The sequence below is a fragment of the Phalacrocorax carbo genome, chromosome 16 (genome assembly GCF_963921805.1).
Source record: "Phalacrocorax carbo chromosome 16, bPhaCar2.1, whole genome shotgun sequence".
In the NCBI taxonomy this organism is placed as follows: domain Eukaryota; kingdom Metazoa; phylum Chordata; class Aves; order Suliformes; family Phalacrocoracidae; genus Phalacrocorax; species Phalacrocorax carbo.
In genome coordinates, this window is record NC_087528.1 from 12,155,537 (window position 1) to 12,170,814 (window position 15,278).

General features: G+C 62.1%; 1 protein-coding gene across 1 annotated transcript in view; it reads right to left on the reverse strand.

Annotated features, from left to right (window-relative positions):
* The window catches only part of NTN1 (netrin 1), a 108,658-nt gene extending 104,353 nt beyond the window's left edge, over nt 1-4,305 (reverse strand). The window contains exon 1 of the mRNA XM_064467264.1: nt 3,059-4,305. Within this exon, the coding sequence (XP_064323334.1) occupies nt 3,059-4,082 (1,024 nt within the window). The 5' untranslated portion in view covers nt 4,083-4,305. The remainder of the gene's footprint in view (nt 1-3,058) is intronic.
* Nucleotides 4,306-15,278: the final 10,973 nt, after the last annotated feature.

Here is a 15,278-nt window from a genome sequence, read left to right on the forward strand (position 1 = left end):
TGGATTTAGGAGGGAAACCAGGGTGGGCCGATGGTCACGAGCAAGTGGGTGGGAGCTGAATGGGGTTATTGTGATCTTTATCTAGGGGGATTATTCCAGGCGGTGTGGGCTTGGCAGGGCCGTTGTTTGGTCCCCGTTGGTTTTGCAGACTGGTAGGTACGGCCCCAGGGAACGTGCAGCAGGGGAAGGGGAAAGTTATTTTATGGTAGCTTCATCCCTGCAAAACATTCACTTCCCAGCAAAGTTGGCGGAAAAGGAAAAAAACTAAGTGATTTTCGTTTGCAGAAGTCTGACACGTCTAGGACTGTGCATGGTCTGAAATGCAAAGCCTGACACGTAAGTCACACGTTTTACTGGAAACTGGGAAATTTTTTCCTTTTTATTGGAAGTAAATTGGAAAGGAGAAGGGTGGTAGGCGCACGGGGCCAGCATAATAACTTAACAGGAGCATTTTCAGGAGAACTTCGGGACCCTGCAGAGTAGACCAAGGATCCCAGAGCACCCCGAGATCGCACCGAATTTTATGGCATTGCTGATAGCGGTAACTCTTGTTCTGCAGGCAGGGAACTCGTCCCTGCTTGTGAGAGGGGACTGAGGCCTGGGGGGAGCTGAGCCCCTCCTGCTCCCCTGGACCTGCTGCTGAGGAAGAGGAGGTCTCATTTCTCAATCCCTCTCTTAATTATTTCCCACCTTGGGACGGCGGTGAGAAATAATCAGGACGTGAAGCCCCATCCCGGGCGCTGCCGGGCAGAGGGACCCCGCCGGGACGGGAGCAGAGCAAACCCGGAGATACACCCCGGCACATCCGAGCGGCACCCCCCGCCTTCCCCGCCGGGAAGCAGCATCTCCCCGCCGCTTCCCGCCGCTTCCCACCGCCTCGGGGCCGGGGCCGCGCCCGCCCCGCTCCGCCCCACCGGGAGCCGCAGCCCGGCGGGGAGCGGGCGCTCCGGGCCGGGGCAGAGCATCGCCCCGCCGGGCAGGCACCGCCGCCCTCTCCCGGCACCCCCCCCCACCTTGCCCCGGCGCCGGTGCCCCGGTGCCACCGGGCTGCAGGACCGGGACCCCCCCCCGCCGCCTCCCCGCCAGATAACCCAGGCTTGGCCGCGCCTCGGTGTTGAAGGCGCCGGCGAAGAAACTGCGCTCTCTGCAAGGGACACATCTGATTGTGATTTGGGGGGGCGGGGAGGGGGACGGGAGAGAAAGGAGGAGAAGGAAAAAAAGGAAAAAAGAGAAAACAAAACGCCCAACGCCGGCTGCTCGGCGAGGGTTTTTTCCTATCGTCGGAGCTGCAAATATTTTGGAAGACGGGGCCGTGTTTTCCGTGTAAACAAGGCGGCGGCGGCGGAGCAGGGGGGAACCGGGGCGAGGGTTCGCGGGGAGCCCGGGGCGCCCCCCAGACCCGAAGCTGGGTCACCCCCAGCCAGCGGCACACGGCTGGCCCCAGGGGCTGGCCCCGGCCCCCGAAACCGCGGCGAGGCGGGGACCGGCGGGGATTCCGCGAGGGGAAGATGCGGGGGAGCCGCCGGCGGGATGTGCAAGAGGAGCACCCCAAACCCCCCACCCCGGGCAGAGGCGAGGGGACGCCCCGTCCCCCTCCGGGCCAGCCCGGATGCCCGGGCTCACTTACAGCCAGGTCGGTGCCGGTTTCTCGGCCGAGACGGGGCGAACCGGCAGCTCCCCGGGTCTCATTTGGCCTTGGGGCTCCTTCAAGTCCCCGCCGCCCCCCGGGGCCGCCCGCACCCGCTGAAGGTGCAGCAACGGGAGCCGCAGGCTTTGCCCTCCCCAGCGCCCGGCCGCCTTCTCCACCCGGACAGGGCCGGGGCCCGTCCCCGTCCGGGCACGGAGCCTCTCGGGCGAGCTGGAGGCTTTGCGGCGGGGCTCTGAGCCGGTGTCCCAGGGAAGGAGCAGGGCTGCCGGCGAGCTCCGGCCTCCCCGGATCGGACCCCGCTCCGTGCGCTGCGGGACTCCCGGCCGGGAGCTGCCCGGGACGGGAGACCCTTCCCAGCTAGCCAGGGCTCCTCCGGACACGAACTGTGTTTTCCCGGTCTCCCGAGTGTGCCTTATCCCCTCTCCTGAGCTCCTTGGTGTACCCAGCCCCGCGCTTCCGAGTATCCCGCTGTCCCTGCTCGGCGCTCCAGAGTCCCCCCCTGTCCGTGTCATGCGCTCCCGGCTGCCCCCCGTGTCCCCTGCCTCGCTCTCCCCGGTGCCCCCGGTATCCCCCGTCCCACGCCTCCGGGTGCCTCGGTGTCCCCTGCCTCGCTCTCCCGGGTGCTCCCGGTGCCCCCCGCCTTGCTCTCCCGGGTGCTCCCGGTGTCCCCTGCCTCGCTCTCCCGGGTGCTCCCGGTGTCCCCTGCCTCGCTCTCCCGGGTGCCTCGGTGTTTCCTGCCTTTCTCTCCCGGGTGCTCCCGGTGTCCCCTGCCTCGCTCTCCCGGGTGCTCCCGGTGTCCCCCGCCTTGCTCTCCCGGGTGCTCCCGGTGTCCCCCGCCTTGCTCTCCCGGGAGCCTCCGGTATCCCCCGTCCCCGGGACGCCTCCGGGGCTCTCGGTGTCCCCAAATTCCTGTCCTTCGCCGTCCCCTGAACGGTGGTCCCCAGTTCCCCGTGCCCCCTGCTCTGCACCTCGGGGTCCCTCGGTGTTGTCACCAGTGCGCTGCCGGGTGCCTCAGTGTCCCCTGCGCTCCCGAGCGCCTTCACATCCCCTCCTTCGCGCTGCCGGGTCCCTCGGCGTCCCCTCTTTTGCCCTACGCTCCCGGGTACCTCAACGTCCTCCCCTCGTCCTGCTCTCCACCTCCCTGCGTGTTCCTGTCCCGCTCCCCGTGTCGCTGGATGTTCCCGCACCGCTCCCCGTGTCCCTGGATGTTCCCGCACCGCTCGCCGTGTCCCTGGATGTTCCCGCACCGCTCGCCGTGTCCCTGGATGTCCCCCTGCCTTTCGCTCCCCGTCCCCCGCCAGGTCCTCCTCTCTCCCCTCCTTCTCCCTGCCCTTCGGGGACCTCAGCGACCTCTCCCCGTCCTTCCCCCCGAGTCTGCCGGCGCGGCCGCGCCCGCGGCGTGGCACTCACCCACGCACTCGTTGGCCTCCCGGGCCGTCGCTCGCTGCCAGGGCCGGTCGTAGTGGAAGGGCTTGCAGCGGTCGCACTCGGGGCCGGCCGTGTTGTGCTTGCAGTCGCACACCAAGCTGTCGTCGCGGTCACGGACGCAGCGCGACGCGTGGCCGTTGCACTTGCATCGCCCGCCGACCTGCAAGTCGGAGACGGCGTAGAAGTAGGAATCGCGGGCCAGCTCGGAGTCATCCTCGCTCTCGTCGCCGAAGGTGTGGAGGCGGCTGAAGGTCACCCTGATGTCGGTGGCCGTCACCCAGTCCTGCAGCACGGGCGAGTTGTCGAAGTCGTGGGCGGTGGGGCGGCCGTCCAGGGTGCTGAAGGCGATGAGGCCGCCGGAGAGGGGCCGCACGTCGGTGTGCGAGTCGGTGCACACCGCCTCCTGCTCGTTCTGCTTCGTGATGGCGGCGCGGCTCGGCTTGTTGTACATCTTGCGGCACTGCGTGGAGTAGAACTGGAAGGGCACCCAGGTCTTGCCGTAGTCCATGGACTTGTGGATGGCCATGGACTCGGGGCGCGGCGAGCAGAACTGCAGGCTGACGTAGGTCACCTCGAATTTCTTGCCCAGGGAGAGGGTGAGGGTAACGTTATGGGGGTACTGGACGTAGCTGTCGGACTGCCAGCAGGTCAGGTTGTGCGGGTTGTTGAGGTCGGTGAGGAAGGAGGGCGGGTGGGCGCGCTTGGGGTCGGAGGCGTTGCAGAGGTGGCAGGAGCGGACCTGCTCCTCGCCCTTCTCCGTCACCACGCAGTACCGCGACGGCGGCTTCCCGCAGGTGCTCGACACCTTCACCTCCTTCCCGAAGGCCGAGTTGACGAAATCGGGGATGCAGCGGCGGGGCGAGCCGTGCTCGTCGTAGCAGGGGTCGGGCTGAGCCGTCTGCACGGCGAACATGCCCACGCCGTGGAACCCGCCGCGCAGGGGCTGCGCCAGCCACGCCGCCGCCAGCAGCAGGGCCAGCGGCGCCTCCGCGCCCCTCCGCGCCATCCTGCGCGACCTCCGCGGGGCGTGGGGCCAGGAGGGAGGGGAGCCGCCGCTTTAGCCCGCAGCTCCGCGGGGCGACTTGGCCGACGGAGGCGGTGGGGCGGCTCAGGGAGCCCGGAGCATCGCCCGCCCCGCGGCCAGCCCCGCGGAGAAAGGGGAGACCGCGGCGGCGGCGGCACCACAAAAGTGCGGCTGGCGGCGGGGCTGGGTCCCGCCTGCCTCCCGCCCCGGCTCTCGCACGGAGAATGACTGGCGGTCCCAGCCCCCGCCGCGTTTGAGGTCATGCTAAAGGAGTGACATCGCGCTCAAGGAACAGAACAACGACATCCACTGGCGGCTCAGCCAGAGACACGCACAGGCCTCGGGGAGTGTGGGGGGGGGGGATGGGAGAGGGACGGAGCCCGCCCCGACGCCGCGGTGATGGGCGTCAGCGCCGCCGCGGGCCTCCCGAGCCGCCCCGAGGAGCCGGGGGAGGGCCCTCCTTCTCCCCCCCTATTTCCCCCACCCGCCCCGCTGTGCTCCCCGCGGAGCTGGGGGCGGCCAGGGATGCCGACCTGCGCCCCACCAGCCCGGGATGCTCCGTGAGAGTGGGGCGGGGAGGGGGGGAAGCGGCCGGGAGGAGTCCCGTGTCCCGTCCCCCCACCCCCGGGTACCTGTGGGGACGACGAGAGGGACAGGATCTGGCCCTCTCCCAGCTGGCCGCTGCTGGCCTCCCCTTCTCCACCAGGCCAGATAGGGCCTGACCCCCAGCCGGGCTGGGAGGGGGCCCGAGGCAGAGCCACCGGCCGGTGCAGGAACCCGGGGCCCACCTGGGCACCGGCCCGCTCCGAGGGGGCTCCCGGCGGGTCTCGGCCGGCAGCCTTCACCGCTGGGGGAGAAAACGCAATGCCGGCGGAGTTTAAGTGGGGGAAATCTCGAGTCCTTGGGCACGACACGGGAACTAAGGGCCGCCGGCAGGTTGTTTTAGGAGGCCGATCCCGGGGAAGGGGCGGTTTCCCCGGCACAGCCCCGGGGACAGCCGGGCACAGGGGCTGCGCGGTGCATCCCCCCGCTCCCCCTGTCCCCTTAAAGCGAGGAAGGGGTTAAACGGCGGCACTTGTCCCTGCCCCAGCCCCGGGCTCCCCTTCCCGTTCCCCCGGCGACCTCCGGTGCCTGGCGGCCCCCCCCCCCCAATGACAGCCGCCTCCCCCAGGGACCCGCGGCGGCTCGGTTCGTCCCTCCGGGATCGCAGCAGAGGACACGCCGCCGTCCTCCTCCCCGGCCCCGGGGGCCGGTACCGACCCCCCGGAGAGACGGTCCTGGGAGGGGGCGGAGGGCTTCCCCTCCGGCGGCTCCCGGCCGCCCTGCTTGCCCCCCCCCTTCCCTCCCTCCTTGATTAAAAGGGCACTTTTATTTTTCCAACGGAGGTGCCCTCTCCCGCAGCGCTGCCCACGCCCTGTCACTCAAGCGGCCGGGCCCTGGCACGGCGGCCCGGTCCCCTCCCGACGGGGCTGCCCGAGGGGACGGGGGCTGCCGAGGGGGGCAGCGGCGAGCCCCGAGCCGGCCTCCGCCCCCTCCCCTCCGCCCGCCCCTCTCCCCGCTTTGAATTCCTTGCCACCGAGCTGAATAAAAGTGGTTGTTGTAAATTGAATTAGTGCCTGATTAATCTGCTCCCGGGCCTGCTAGCCCAGCGGGGCGTCTTTGGCAATGCAACCGCCTTCCCTGCAGGGCAGCGGGGCTCCGCAGCCTCCCTGCCCCCATCGCTCCCCCCGGACCCCCTCCCAACACCCCCCCCCCCCCCCCCCCCAAACCCCGCCGCGATTTGTTAACTCTTCCCCGGGAAACAGCCCGTCCGTCCTGCTCCCGACGCCCAGCTTTGCCGGAGGAAGAGGAGGAAGCGTGCATGGGGATGCGGTCGGCCCGGGGCTGGGGTGGGGGGTGTCCCGGTCCGGCTGGTCCCACCCGAGGTGCCCGGGGACGCAGCCCGGCACATGCGGGTCACACACACGCGCGGTCTCGGTGACACCAGCGCCGGAGGGATCCTTCTCCCCGCTTTCGCACCCCTCCTTGCAGGATTGAGGGGAGCCGGCGATCCCGTCCGGCTCCGGGGGGCCCTAAGGATAGAGGAGGGGAATTCAGACCAAACTGTCCCGGACAGTGGGGGTCGGGCCGGGTAGCGGCTGCGGGAGACCCCCGGGGACACACGTCGCCCAGGCGGGCTCTCCCCGGCTGGGCCACTGACCCACCCGGGATTGGGGGACATGGGGGCTGTGGCCCCCCGAGCCTGCCCAGGTGTCACCCGCCGGAGGGTCCACCGCAGAGGTCCGCTTTGCCCAGGCAGGCGCCCCAAATCCGGATCCGTGAACCGCTCCCCGCTCCCCCCCACCGGGGTGCCTGCTACGACCATCCCCTCTCGTCGGGTCTGAGCCCCGGCTCTGCCCGCCCGGTGCTTCTCCTCCGGCCACGCGTGTCCGACACACAGCCCTCCCCCCGCGGCGGTCCCGTCCGCCCGTGTCCGGGCCGTGCGGGGCCGCCCGGTGCCGCCGTGTGCGGGGCTCCTGTGCCCGGGGGGACACACCTGGGATCCGCCTCGGAGCGAAGCAGGTGCCGCTGCCGGGACCGGCGTTACTCACGGGGGGAGATGCGGGTTTGGATCCGGCTACCCCCGACCCCCCGCAGGGCAGGGCTGAAATTTCAGCCTTTTTTTTTTTTTAATTCGGGAGGGTTTTTAAAGCCCCCCGCCGCCCCCCCGCCCCCGGCCTCTCCAGCCCCCGCTGGTCTTTACCGTCTTGCAGTAAAATATGGGGGGGTCAGGGGGCGTCTAAGAAAGCCTGACCATGCTAAACTCCCCCGCAAAGCTGAGGTGCTGCTTAATCCCATTAGAAGGGTGTTAATTTAACGACCACCGGGCGCTGCCGAGCGGGGGGACGGCGCTGCCCGGCGGCCGGGGCGCTTCTCGCCGGGTTTATTCCGTGTTTCCCAACCCCCGGGGTTTGTAATGGCTCTTGCGGTCATTAACGTGATTTACTGAGGCTTTCCTCTAATTACCTCGCCCTCGAGCTATTAAATGCATGTAAGCAGCTCGGCGGGGACCGAGCCGCAGCTCCCCGAGGCCCGGGCCCGAGTCTGTCCCCCCCACCCAGGCGGGGGGTCCTGGGGCGGTCCCGGGGGGGCTGCTCGGGGTACGCGGCCGTGCCCCCACCCCGGTTCCCTCCCCACTTGGGATTTGATTTTCCTATCATAAAGCAGCAGCTACCCCCGGCCCTGCCGCGGCTCGGGGGGGGGACGACGGATCCTTGCGGGCCCAGCCCCGGTGCGACCCCGCCGCGCTCTCGCTCCCACCGGGGCCGGAGCATCCCCGGTGTCTCCGATACCGGGAGTGGGGTCGGCCGAGTGCGGGGCGGCCCTTTTCCCCCGCGTTTGGCCGGGGAAAAGTCCCGAGGAAGAAGAGAGGAGAAGGGCTTTATTTCAGCCCCACCGCGGGCAGCCGGGAAAGGCGGCCCCGGCGCTCAGAGCCTGTTTTAAAAGTCAAATCGCTTCGGGTGCCGGAGCTCGTCCACCTCCCCGGGAACAATGCGCTGCCCCGGGCCCACCTCCCCCTGCCCGTCGCCCGGCCGGGAGTTTTGGAGAAGTGCGGGAGAAAAACCCAACCAGATCTTCCCCTCCTCAAATATCTGGGGGCCGTCCCCCCGGCGGGGACCGGGAGCGGCTGGAAAAGCAGAGAAGACCCGGGTTGAAATAATCAGGAGCGATTTATTCCCCCGGAGTGACAGTTCTTTTGAGCTGTTGCCGAATGGCAGTTTCTGTCTTTCTGAAAGCTTTTCTTCCAGATTCTGTTCAGATTAGGCTGGGGAGATGAATGAGGCCATTATCCAGCCCAGTAGCTATTCTGAAATGCCAAATTAATTACCAAGGGCTAAATCAAGGCGATGGGGGCCGGAGGGAAGCGGGGGGGGGCGGCGGTTTGAGGTGTGAAAATATCTCCGTGATCTTTGAAACCCGGACCCAAGCGCCCCCCCCCCACTCTGCAGGTGCGGGGGGGTGCAACGGACCGGGCGGGGGCGGGCGAGGAGACCCCGCGGGGTCCCGCTCCCCCGGCCCCGGCGGCTGCCGCCTCTCCTGCCTCCGGCGCGGCGACGATGCTCACGGCTCCGGCCGGACCCCGCCGGTCCCCCCCCGGCCGGGGCTCGCCGCTACCTGCCCTCCAGCCCTGGGGCGGAGGTGGGGAGCTGCCCCGCTCCCCCCGGCCGGGCTCCCCCCCCCCCCCGCCTCCTGCTGTGCTTTGCCAGCAGCTGGGCCGCCACCGAGGGACCCCGGGGCATTTCACCATCCCCCGAGCTCCAAAAAGCCGTCTGCGGGGGTGCAAAGAGTGATGAACGGGTCGGTTCTTGCGGGCCGGTGGGGAGAGGGGGAAGGAGGAGGGAGAGGGAGTGTGTGCGTTTGTGTGCAGGGATGCTGTTCTTGATGCACATGCCTGAACCTGCACGATGCTTGATGAATGTACATGTGCAACGGGCCCGGTGCACATGAACCTGCCATGGGTCTCATTGCCTGGCTCGGAGGGTTGCAAAAACCCGCTGGGGAAAGGGAAGAGAGGGGAAAAGACTAGCTGGTCCCTCCCTGCGCCGTGCAGGGACCTGGGGAGCTGAGCGATTTTACTCCAACATGTGGGGTAAGGCGCTGGGGGGCAGGGCTGGCTCCCCAGGATGTCCCAAGGCAAGAAGGGACTGCTGGCTCTTCCTGGGCTGACATCCCTCTGCCAGCAGAGATCACAACAGTTGCACATGACACTTAATCCTCCACCCAGATGTTTTTTGGCTCCCAGCAGGCAGTTATTGTTGATATTGTTGCTCTAATATTTACGCTTTTCTCCCAAGCAAGTGTAATTTGCGCATAAACCCCTGATCGCTTTGTAGATCCCTGGCCTGTAATCCAGTTTTCTCTTCAGTTACCGGGAAAGCACACCTCTAGCTCCTCCCATTTAAGCCAAAAAATTCATCACATTTTAAGAAAAAAAAATATGTTTTAGGGAATGGTGGGTAGACCCTGACTATCGATTTTTTTGGGGGGGAGAGATGGGCATGAGGCTGATGCTAAATCTTCCGCAGCAAATTGCACATGGCCGGTGACATCCCGGTTCAGCTTGCTGAAACCGCGGGCAGAGCTGCTGGCAGCAGTGCGAGCAGAGCTAGGCGAGACTTTTCCTTACACTAGACAGCCCTTGCAAACGAGGACTAAGCAACGAGGAGATTTCCCAGGGGCTGAGAAGTGGGCTGTAGAAGGAATCAAGCCTTTAATGTAAATTGGCCGGGGCTGGCAAAGACCACTGAACACTGGGCTATTCAGCATCTCTGTGAACCTCTAATGATCAACTCGGTTTTCAATTATACACCCAGAACTGCCACCAAGTGAGATAAGCCTTTGGAATACTATATTTTTCTCTTGCAACATGTTTTCTTCATGGCAGGCAGACTAGAAAGCTCAGTGTGTAATATTTGATTTATTTTGAGCAGACCAGGCTGACGCGCAGCAGCCTGGCGAGCTCCTGGCCATGCCAAACGGGTACCCAAACGGCTCTCGCACTCCTGGGGACGCGCAGGTGGCTTCAGGGAGCGACAGCAGCACAGGGACCAAATCTAGCCAAGAAAACAGAGGCACTTCTTGATGGTAAAATATGTAAACCCTGTGATTTATTTGTGTGCTTCTCTGCAGAAACAATGCTTTGTTTTGGATAGGTGCAGACGTAGCAGAACAAAAAATAATGCAGCTTAGCCCGGAAAATGCTGCCATAATCTGTACATCAGATGTTCCGCCGAGGTACCATCAGGGTGAAAAGGTGGATGTTACATGGCATTCCCAGACACATGCACAGACCCCCCAGGCTTCAGTTGCTCATGCGCCCCAGGGAAGGCTACCCGACATTTTCAAGATATTTCCAATGTAAAATTACTTTTCTGAGCAATAGGTTACAGGGAGCGGGACACGAGGAGCACAGTCACCTTATAACAATGTTCTAAGCTCAATGGGAAAAAAATGCCAGGAGTGAGTTGGGAGCTCTGTCTGCTGGGAATGCCGTGGCACAGCTGAAGAAACCTCACCTCAATGAATTGATGCAGGCCTGGCAGGACCACCTGCACCGACGGCGGGGATAAACCCTGCGCGCTTCTGGGCACTGGAGGCGTAAGCCCAGTTTCATGGATCTGGAGGACTCTGCTGCCAGGCTGAGATATGGGAGGTGTGGGGTGAAGAAAACAGGTTTTGATCTGGGAGAGGCAGATTCTTGTGCAAACTTTGCTGGGGATCTGCGTGGGGAGGAGGGGATGGGGACATGCGATTTACTCAGTAAAACGTTTCATCCAGAGAGACTTCTGCTGAGTTTGCACGGCTTTGGGAAGGCACGGTCCAGTAATCTGTAGGACAAAAATGGGCGGTGTTTATTCTGCATATCTTTAGCGGTGCAGCAGAAGCCATTCTGCAGACCTTATTTTTAGACGCAAAGCATCCACCTGGATCTCAGGGGACCTGGGAGCAAGTCCACCCTTTGCAAATGTCTTTTTGCTGGTTTTAGGACTATTCCCTTTATGTCAAATATTTGTGGCCCTGACTTACAGAGGGAGGCCAGAGCAGTTCACAAATCCCCGTTGTCCCTGGTCTCTGGAGACAGACCTCTCCAAGGACCCCAGGGTCTGCACCCACCTATGAGACCACCCAGCCTAGTCCCCATCCCCTGCCTTAAGGCTGTCTGGGACTCAGCGTAAGCATCCCTGCCCTGCACGTACACAGCTCTGACCGCACACTGCGTTCCACGCAGGGCTTAGTGCCTCCACCCCAGCTGCCCACGGAAGGGGGCTTTGGGGCTCTCTGACTTTCCCACCTGGGTTGTTTGGAGGCAACCCGGGCTTGGTGGACTCAAAGCGCTTTCACAACAGCTGCTGACCCTGGCCCTCCCTCAGGCAGAGGGATGCACCGCGCCCCAGCACCGGCTGCCCTGCGGTGACCGCTGCCTTCCTGCACCGAGGAAGACCCTGGCAGGGGTCCTGCTCCTGCCTGTCCCCGTTCCTGTTTACGGGCAATTGGCAGCAAACGGAGCAGAAGGGAAGAAACTCAGGGTGGGATCCTTGGGTGCAATCTGACCTCCACAGACATCAGTCGTCCTCAACATCTCTTTTTTTTTTTTTTTAATTACTTCTACTTTTACTTGCAAGTGCTGTGGCTCTGCAGGGAGCAAAGAAAAGTTTCTTTGCTTCCTGCAGAGAAGGAGCAAAGCTGAGCCGAGGGCTGAGCGGGGCTTCCCTGCCTGACCGGTGCTCCCTGATGCGGCAGCTCGAAGGAGTCTTGGGCTGTTTTGGGAGGAAAACAGCCTTGATTCAGAAGCATCTGCCCCTGGGCCCTGTTTGGATGGGAAAACAGCCCCAAAATCCCTACCTCTTGAGTTTAGACCAGTGTTACTCAGAGAAAATGGATCCTTTTTCTCTCTGCTTTGACTAGCTTTAGCAAAATCTGAGCAGCAACTCAAACACAAGCATTCTGGTGCCAGGGGAACCCAGATGGAGAGAGGAACTGGTCCATGTTCTGGCAGTGTCCAAACACTGCCCAGAGCAAAGAGAGAGCAGCCAGGACAGTGAAACCATTGCCTTGCTAGCGGCAGGGACATTGCGGTGAGCAATGTACGGTGAGCAATGCCCCTTTAAAATAGCTAACCTCTCTTGAAAATAACTAACTGGAGCAGAGGCAGCTCCTCACCCACGTTACAACAACATTTGTAGGGCACAATGAACACTCTTGACATCAGCCCAGTGGGAGTTTCTTTGGCTCTGGCATAAGGAAATGCCCCACGTAAAGACTTTCTACCATTTAAGAGAACCCGAGATCATAATTTTATATGGGACCTGTGAAAGGCTGGGGAGCTGAAATGCTGATCATGTGACTGGGAATTTTCCTCCCCGCTGATTCAGAACAGAGCCGTGAAAAGGAATTTGATCTTCTTAAGCTGGTGTTAAGGTAAAGATTGAACCTGGGCAGAGCTTCAGGGGGAGAGGGAGGGCGCGTGGCTGAGGCTGGGGCCAGGGCAGACGGGACAGGGCATATTTCAGCTAAGGAGCAGGATTATTGAAACGTGGGTCCCTAGAGCTTCTGAATTCCCACCACTTAATAACTCCCTTTCCCAAATAATTAGCTCTTCTCCAGCATTTGCTTTGCAGTGATGAGTGGGCTCATGGGGCTCAGCTCCATTTGCAACTGTGGCACTCCTGGGGCAGGCTCTATTTCAGCACTGCAGAAAAAGTATGTGTTTTGTTGCTTTCTGTGTTTAAAATTTAACACCCCCCCCACCCCCCCCCCATATTCTGGAAAGCATCCTGTTCCCTTAGGGAAGAAGTGGGGGATCTGTAGGGACTGAGTCAGCAAAGCTGGGTTTATCCATGTATCTGGGCAAAGAGGGTCATGCAAATGACCATCCAGGTTTTGGCTTTATATCTTCCTTAAGCAGAGTATCCTCTTGACACAAGATGGGGCATGGCGAGTTCTGGGGGGCTTCCTGACACCCCCAACCTGCCTTTGCAAAGGGAGGCTGCCGAGATCATGCCCGGCCCCATGCGAAGGCATGTCACCCCGGCAGGACTGCGGGAAATGTGTTTTTCAGGAGCCTTACCCAGAGCGCTTTGCAGAATTCAGTCTCTTTTTGGCAGCTGTTTCTAACCTAGTTATAATTAAGTATGTATTAAGCTGGGATGAAGTGGCCTTCGAGTGGCTATAACCTTTTAATAGGGGAACTTGTGGTAAGGCAGCGGGAGCGCGGCTCAGGCTGGGCGACAAGGCATCGTGTGAGCCCTGGATGTGGCGTGTTGGGGATGGGGCCAGCAGCTCCATCGGAGGAACCTGCCTGTGTCTCCCTGTGGAGGGCACAGAGCCCTGGCCCCGCTCCGTTCCAGGGCTGGGGTGTGAAGAGACCCCAGCTATGCAGGGCTGTGCTCCCCAGTGCCGGGGCAGACCTCCAGAGCGTTATCTGGGGCTTGTCTCCACACTTCCAGCCATTATCAGTGTCAGTAATTGGAGCTGCACCCAACCACCCCGAGGGTCAGCGGTGAGGGACGGATGCATCTGAGCGAGCACAGCCCACGAGCACCATGTGTGCCCTGGCACGGCACTCCCTGCGCATCGTCCCTGCCCTTTGCGGGGTCCGCACCATCCCAAGCCCGTCTGGGAGACCCCTTGCCCAGGGGTGGTGGGTGCCAGTGCCCAGCGGCGGGCACTGCCCTGGCTTATCCAGCTCCCCTGCAAGGGCAAAGCAGCTGGGGAGCGCTTGTTTGCCAAGCTGGATTCCTCGCTGTCAACTGCTGCTCAGCGGCACCGTCGCCTGCCTGCAAGCTGATCCCCGCCGCGCACGCCCCGGAGTGCCCAAGCACCAGGAGTGCCGGCGGGGAGAGGGGCTGAGAAGCGTGAAGGAGAGAGATTGAGGCAATGGCAAGAGAAGCAACTGGGTGACTCTGAGTCGGCTCCAGTTTCCCCAGTTATTTAGCAGGGGAAAGATGCTCGCACCCTTTATAAAGCTCCTTGCTGTCCACAGCAGAAAAGGCTGCTACAAACTTATGCCAGGTGGTGGCTGCAGTTCTCAGCCCTGCTCCCAGATGCCTTAGGAACAAGGGGTAGGACGAGGTAGAAGCTTCTTTTTCTCTCCTGGCACGCTAATGCCCCATCCCTATGCTCTATGGCTTCAATAATCCCCTGTTGTTTCTCAGTGTTCATCATGTGCTAGAGAAAAGCAACCCCATTCTCCCAGCACACCGCCTGGTTTTGATTCTGCTGGAAAGCAGCCTTATCTCCAGGGTCCTGCCTGTCCCCATCACCCCGGGCGATACACAAAGACGCTGCCCATCAGAGGACAGATTCCAGCTGTGACGAACTCACATCCATCAAATGCCGCACCGGGACCTCACTGCCCGTATCACTGCTCCCTCCTTCTGCCCCCGACACAGGTCTCCTGGTCACTTGGTGGCATTGATAGGTATGCGGTGACAGATGCAAGAAAATGTCACTGCTGTGAGAGTTAACGTGTGCTGTAAGCTGTTCCTGAGCCACCCCAAAATGCACAGGTGAAGGTAGACAACTCTGCACCGCCTGAGACCTGGAGAGCACAGAGTTATCTGTAACTCATCCACCCTTGCTGGCTTCTGATAGACTAGTGGGTTTGGTTTTATAATCATCTCCTTCAAACACGAGTTTGCAGTTCTGAGCCTAGAAACAGCAACGGGACCTCGGAGGATTTTCTGAGCATAGAGTGGTTTTACTGTAAAAGTGAATTAGAGCATCAGAATGAAACTAGCCACTGGGGGACATGCAAAGTTGATTGAATTTTAAGGATTTAAGGACAGCAGAGTGTCTGTAGGGGTCTCCTGCCCAGACAGGTCCTGCACTTGCTGTGGTATTCGTTAGGTCTACCTGCTGCCCACCCGTGCACGTCCCCTTGCCCTGCCCTCTCCCGCCCTCCTGCCTTGTTGCCCCCAAAAGAGGATTGCTGAGGGGCTGCTCCAGGGGTTTGCTGGGCCACCTGGCAGAGCCAACTTCCTGGTATCTTTATAAAAAGCATCCAAAAGCTGTGTGTTCCCTTGGTGAATGTGATGTAGTGTTGCAGCCCAGGATAAAATTTAAATGTTTCCACCAGGGCTTGGGAAAAAGCCGTGGTTACAGCTGCTTGCCCTGGGCAGTGAGGCCTCCCTGGGAAAGCCTTGCTGTGGTCACCGCCAGCTTGCAGGCAGCTCCACATTTCAGTGACAGACTTGCTGAACCTGTCCTGGCCGTGGCAACTCTCAGACATCCTCAGCTGTCACGTTCCCTGTTGGCACATCCACCTTTTCCCACCCCAGGACCTGCAAATCACTGTCCACAGGGGATGCAGCTGCCTGCTCCGTCCCCTTCCCTGCCCTGCACTCCCTGCCTGGGAGTCACTCCAGCCTGGGGTCTGAAGGCAAGCCAGCTGGGGGGATCTCTGAAAGGTTTGTGAGGTGCTGTTATTATCGGTTTGCTTTCCCCAAAGCTCCCAGTATCCTTTCACCTGCACCCCTCCAGAAAAGCCCTTCAAGCACAAGCTTAACATTAAACACATGCTTGAAGACATGTTAAAGTCAGTGAGGTTTCAGCAGTGGTCCGTCTGCTGGCGTGGGAGATGAATTCCCAGCACAGGAAGGTGTCGCTGCCTGTGGGATTTTGCATGCCAAGGGCACG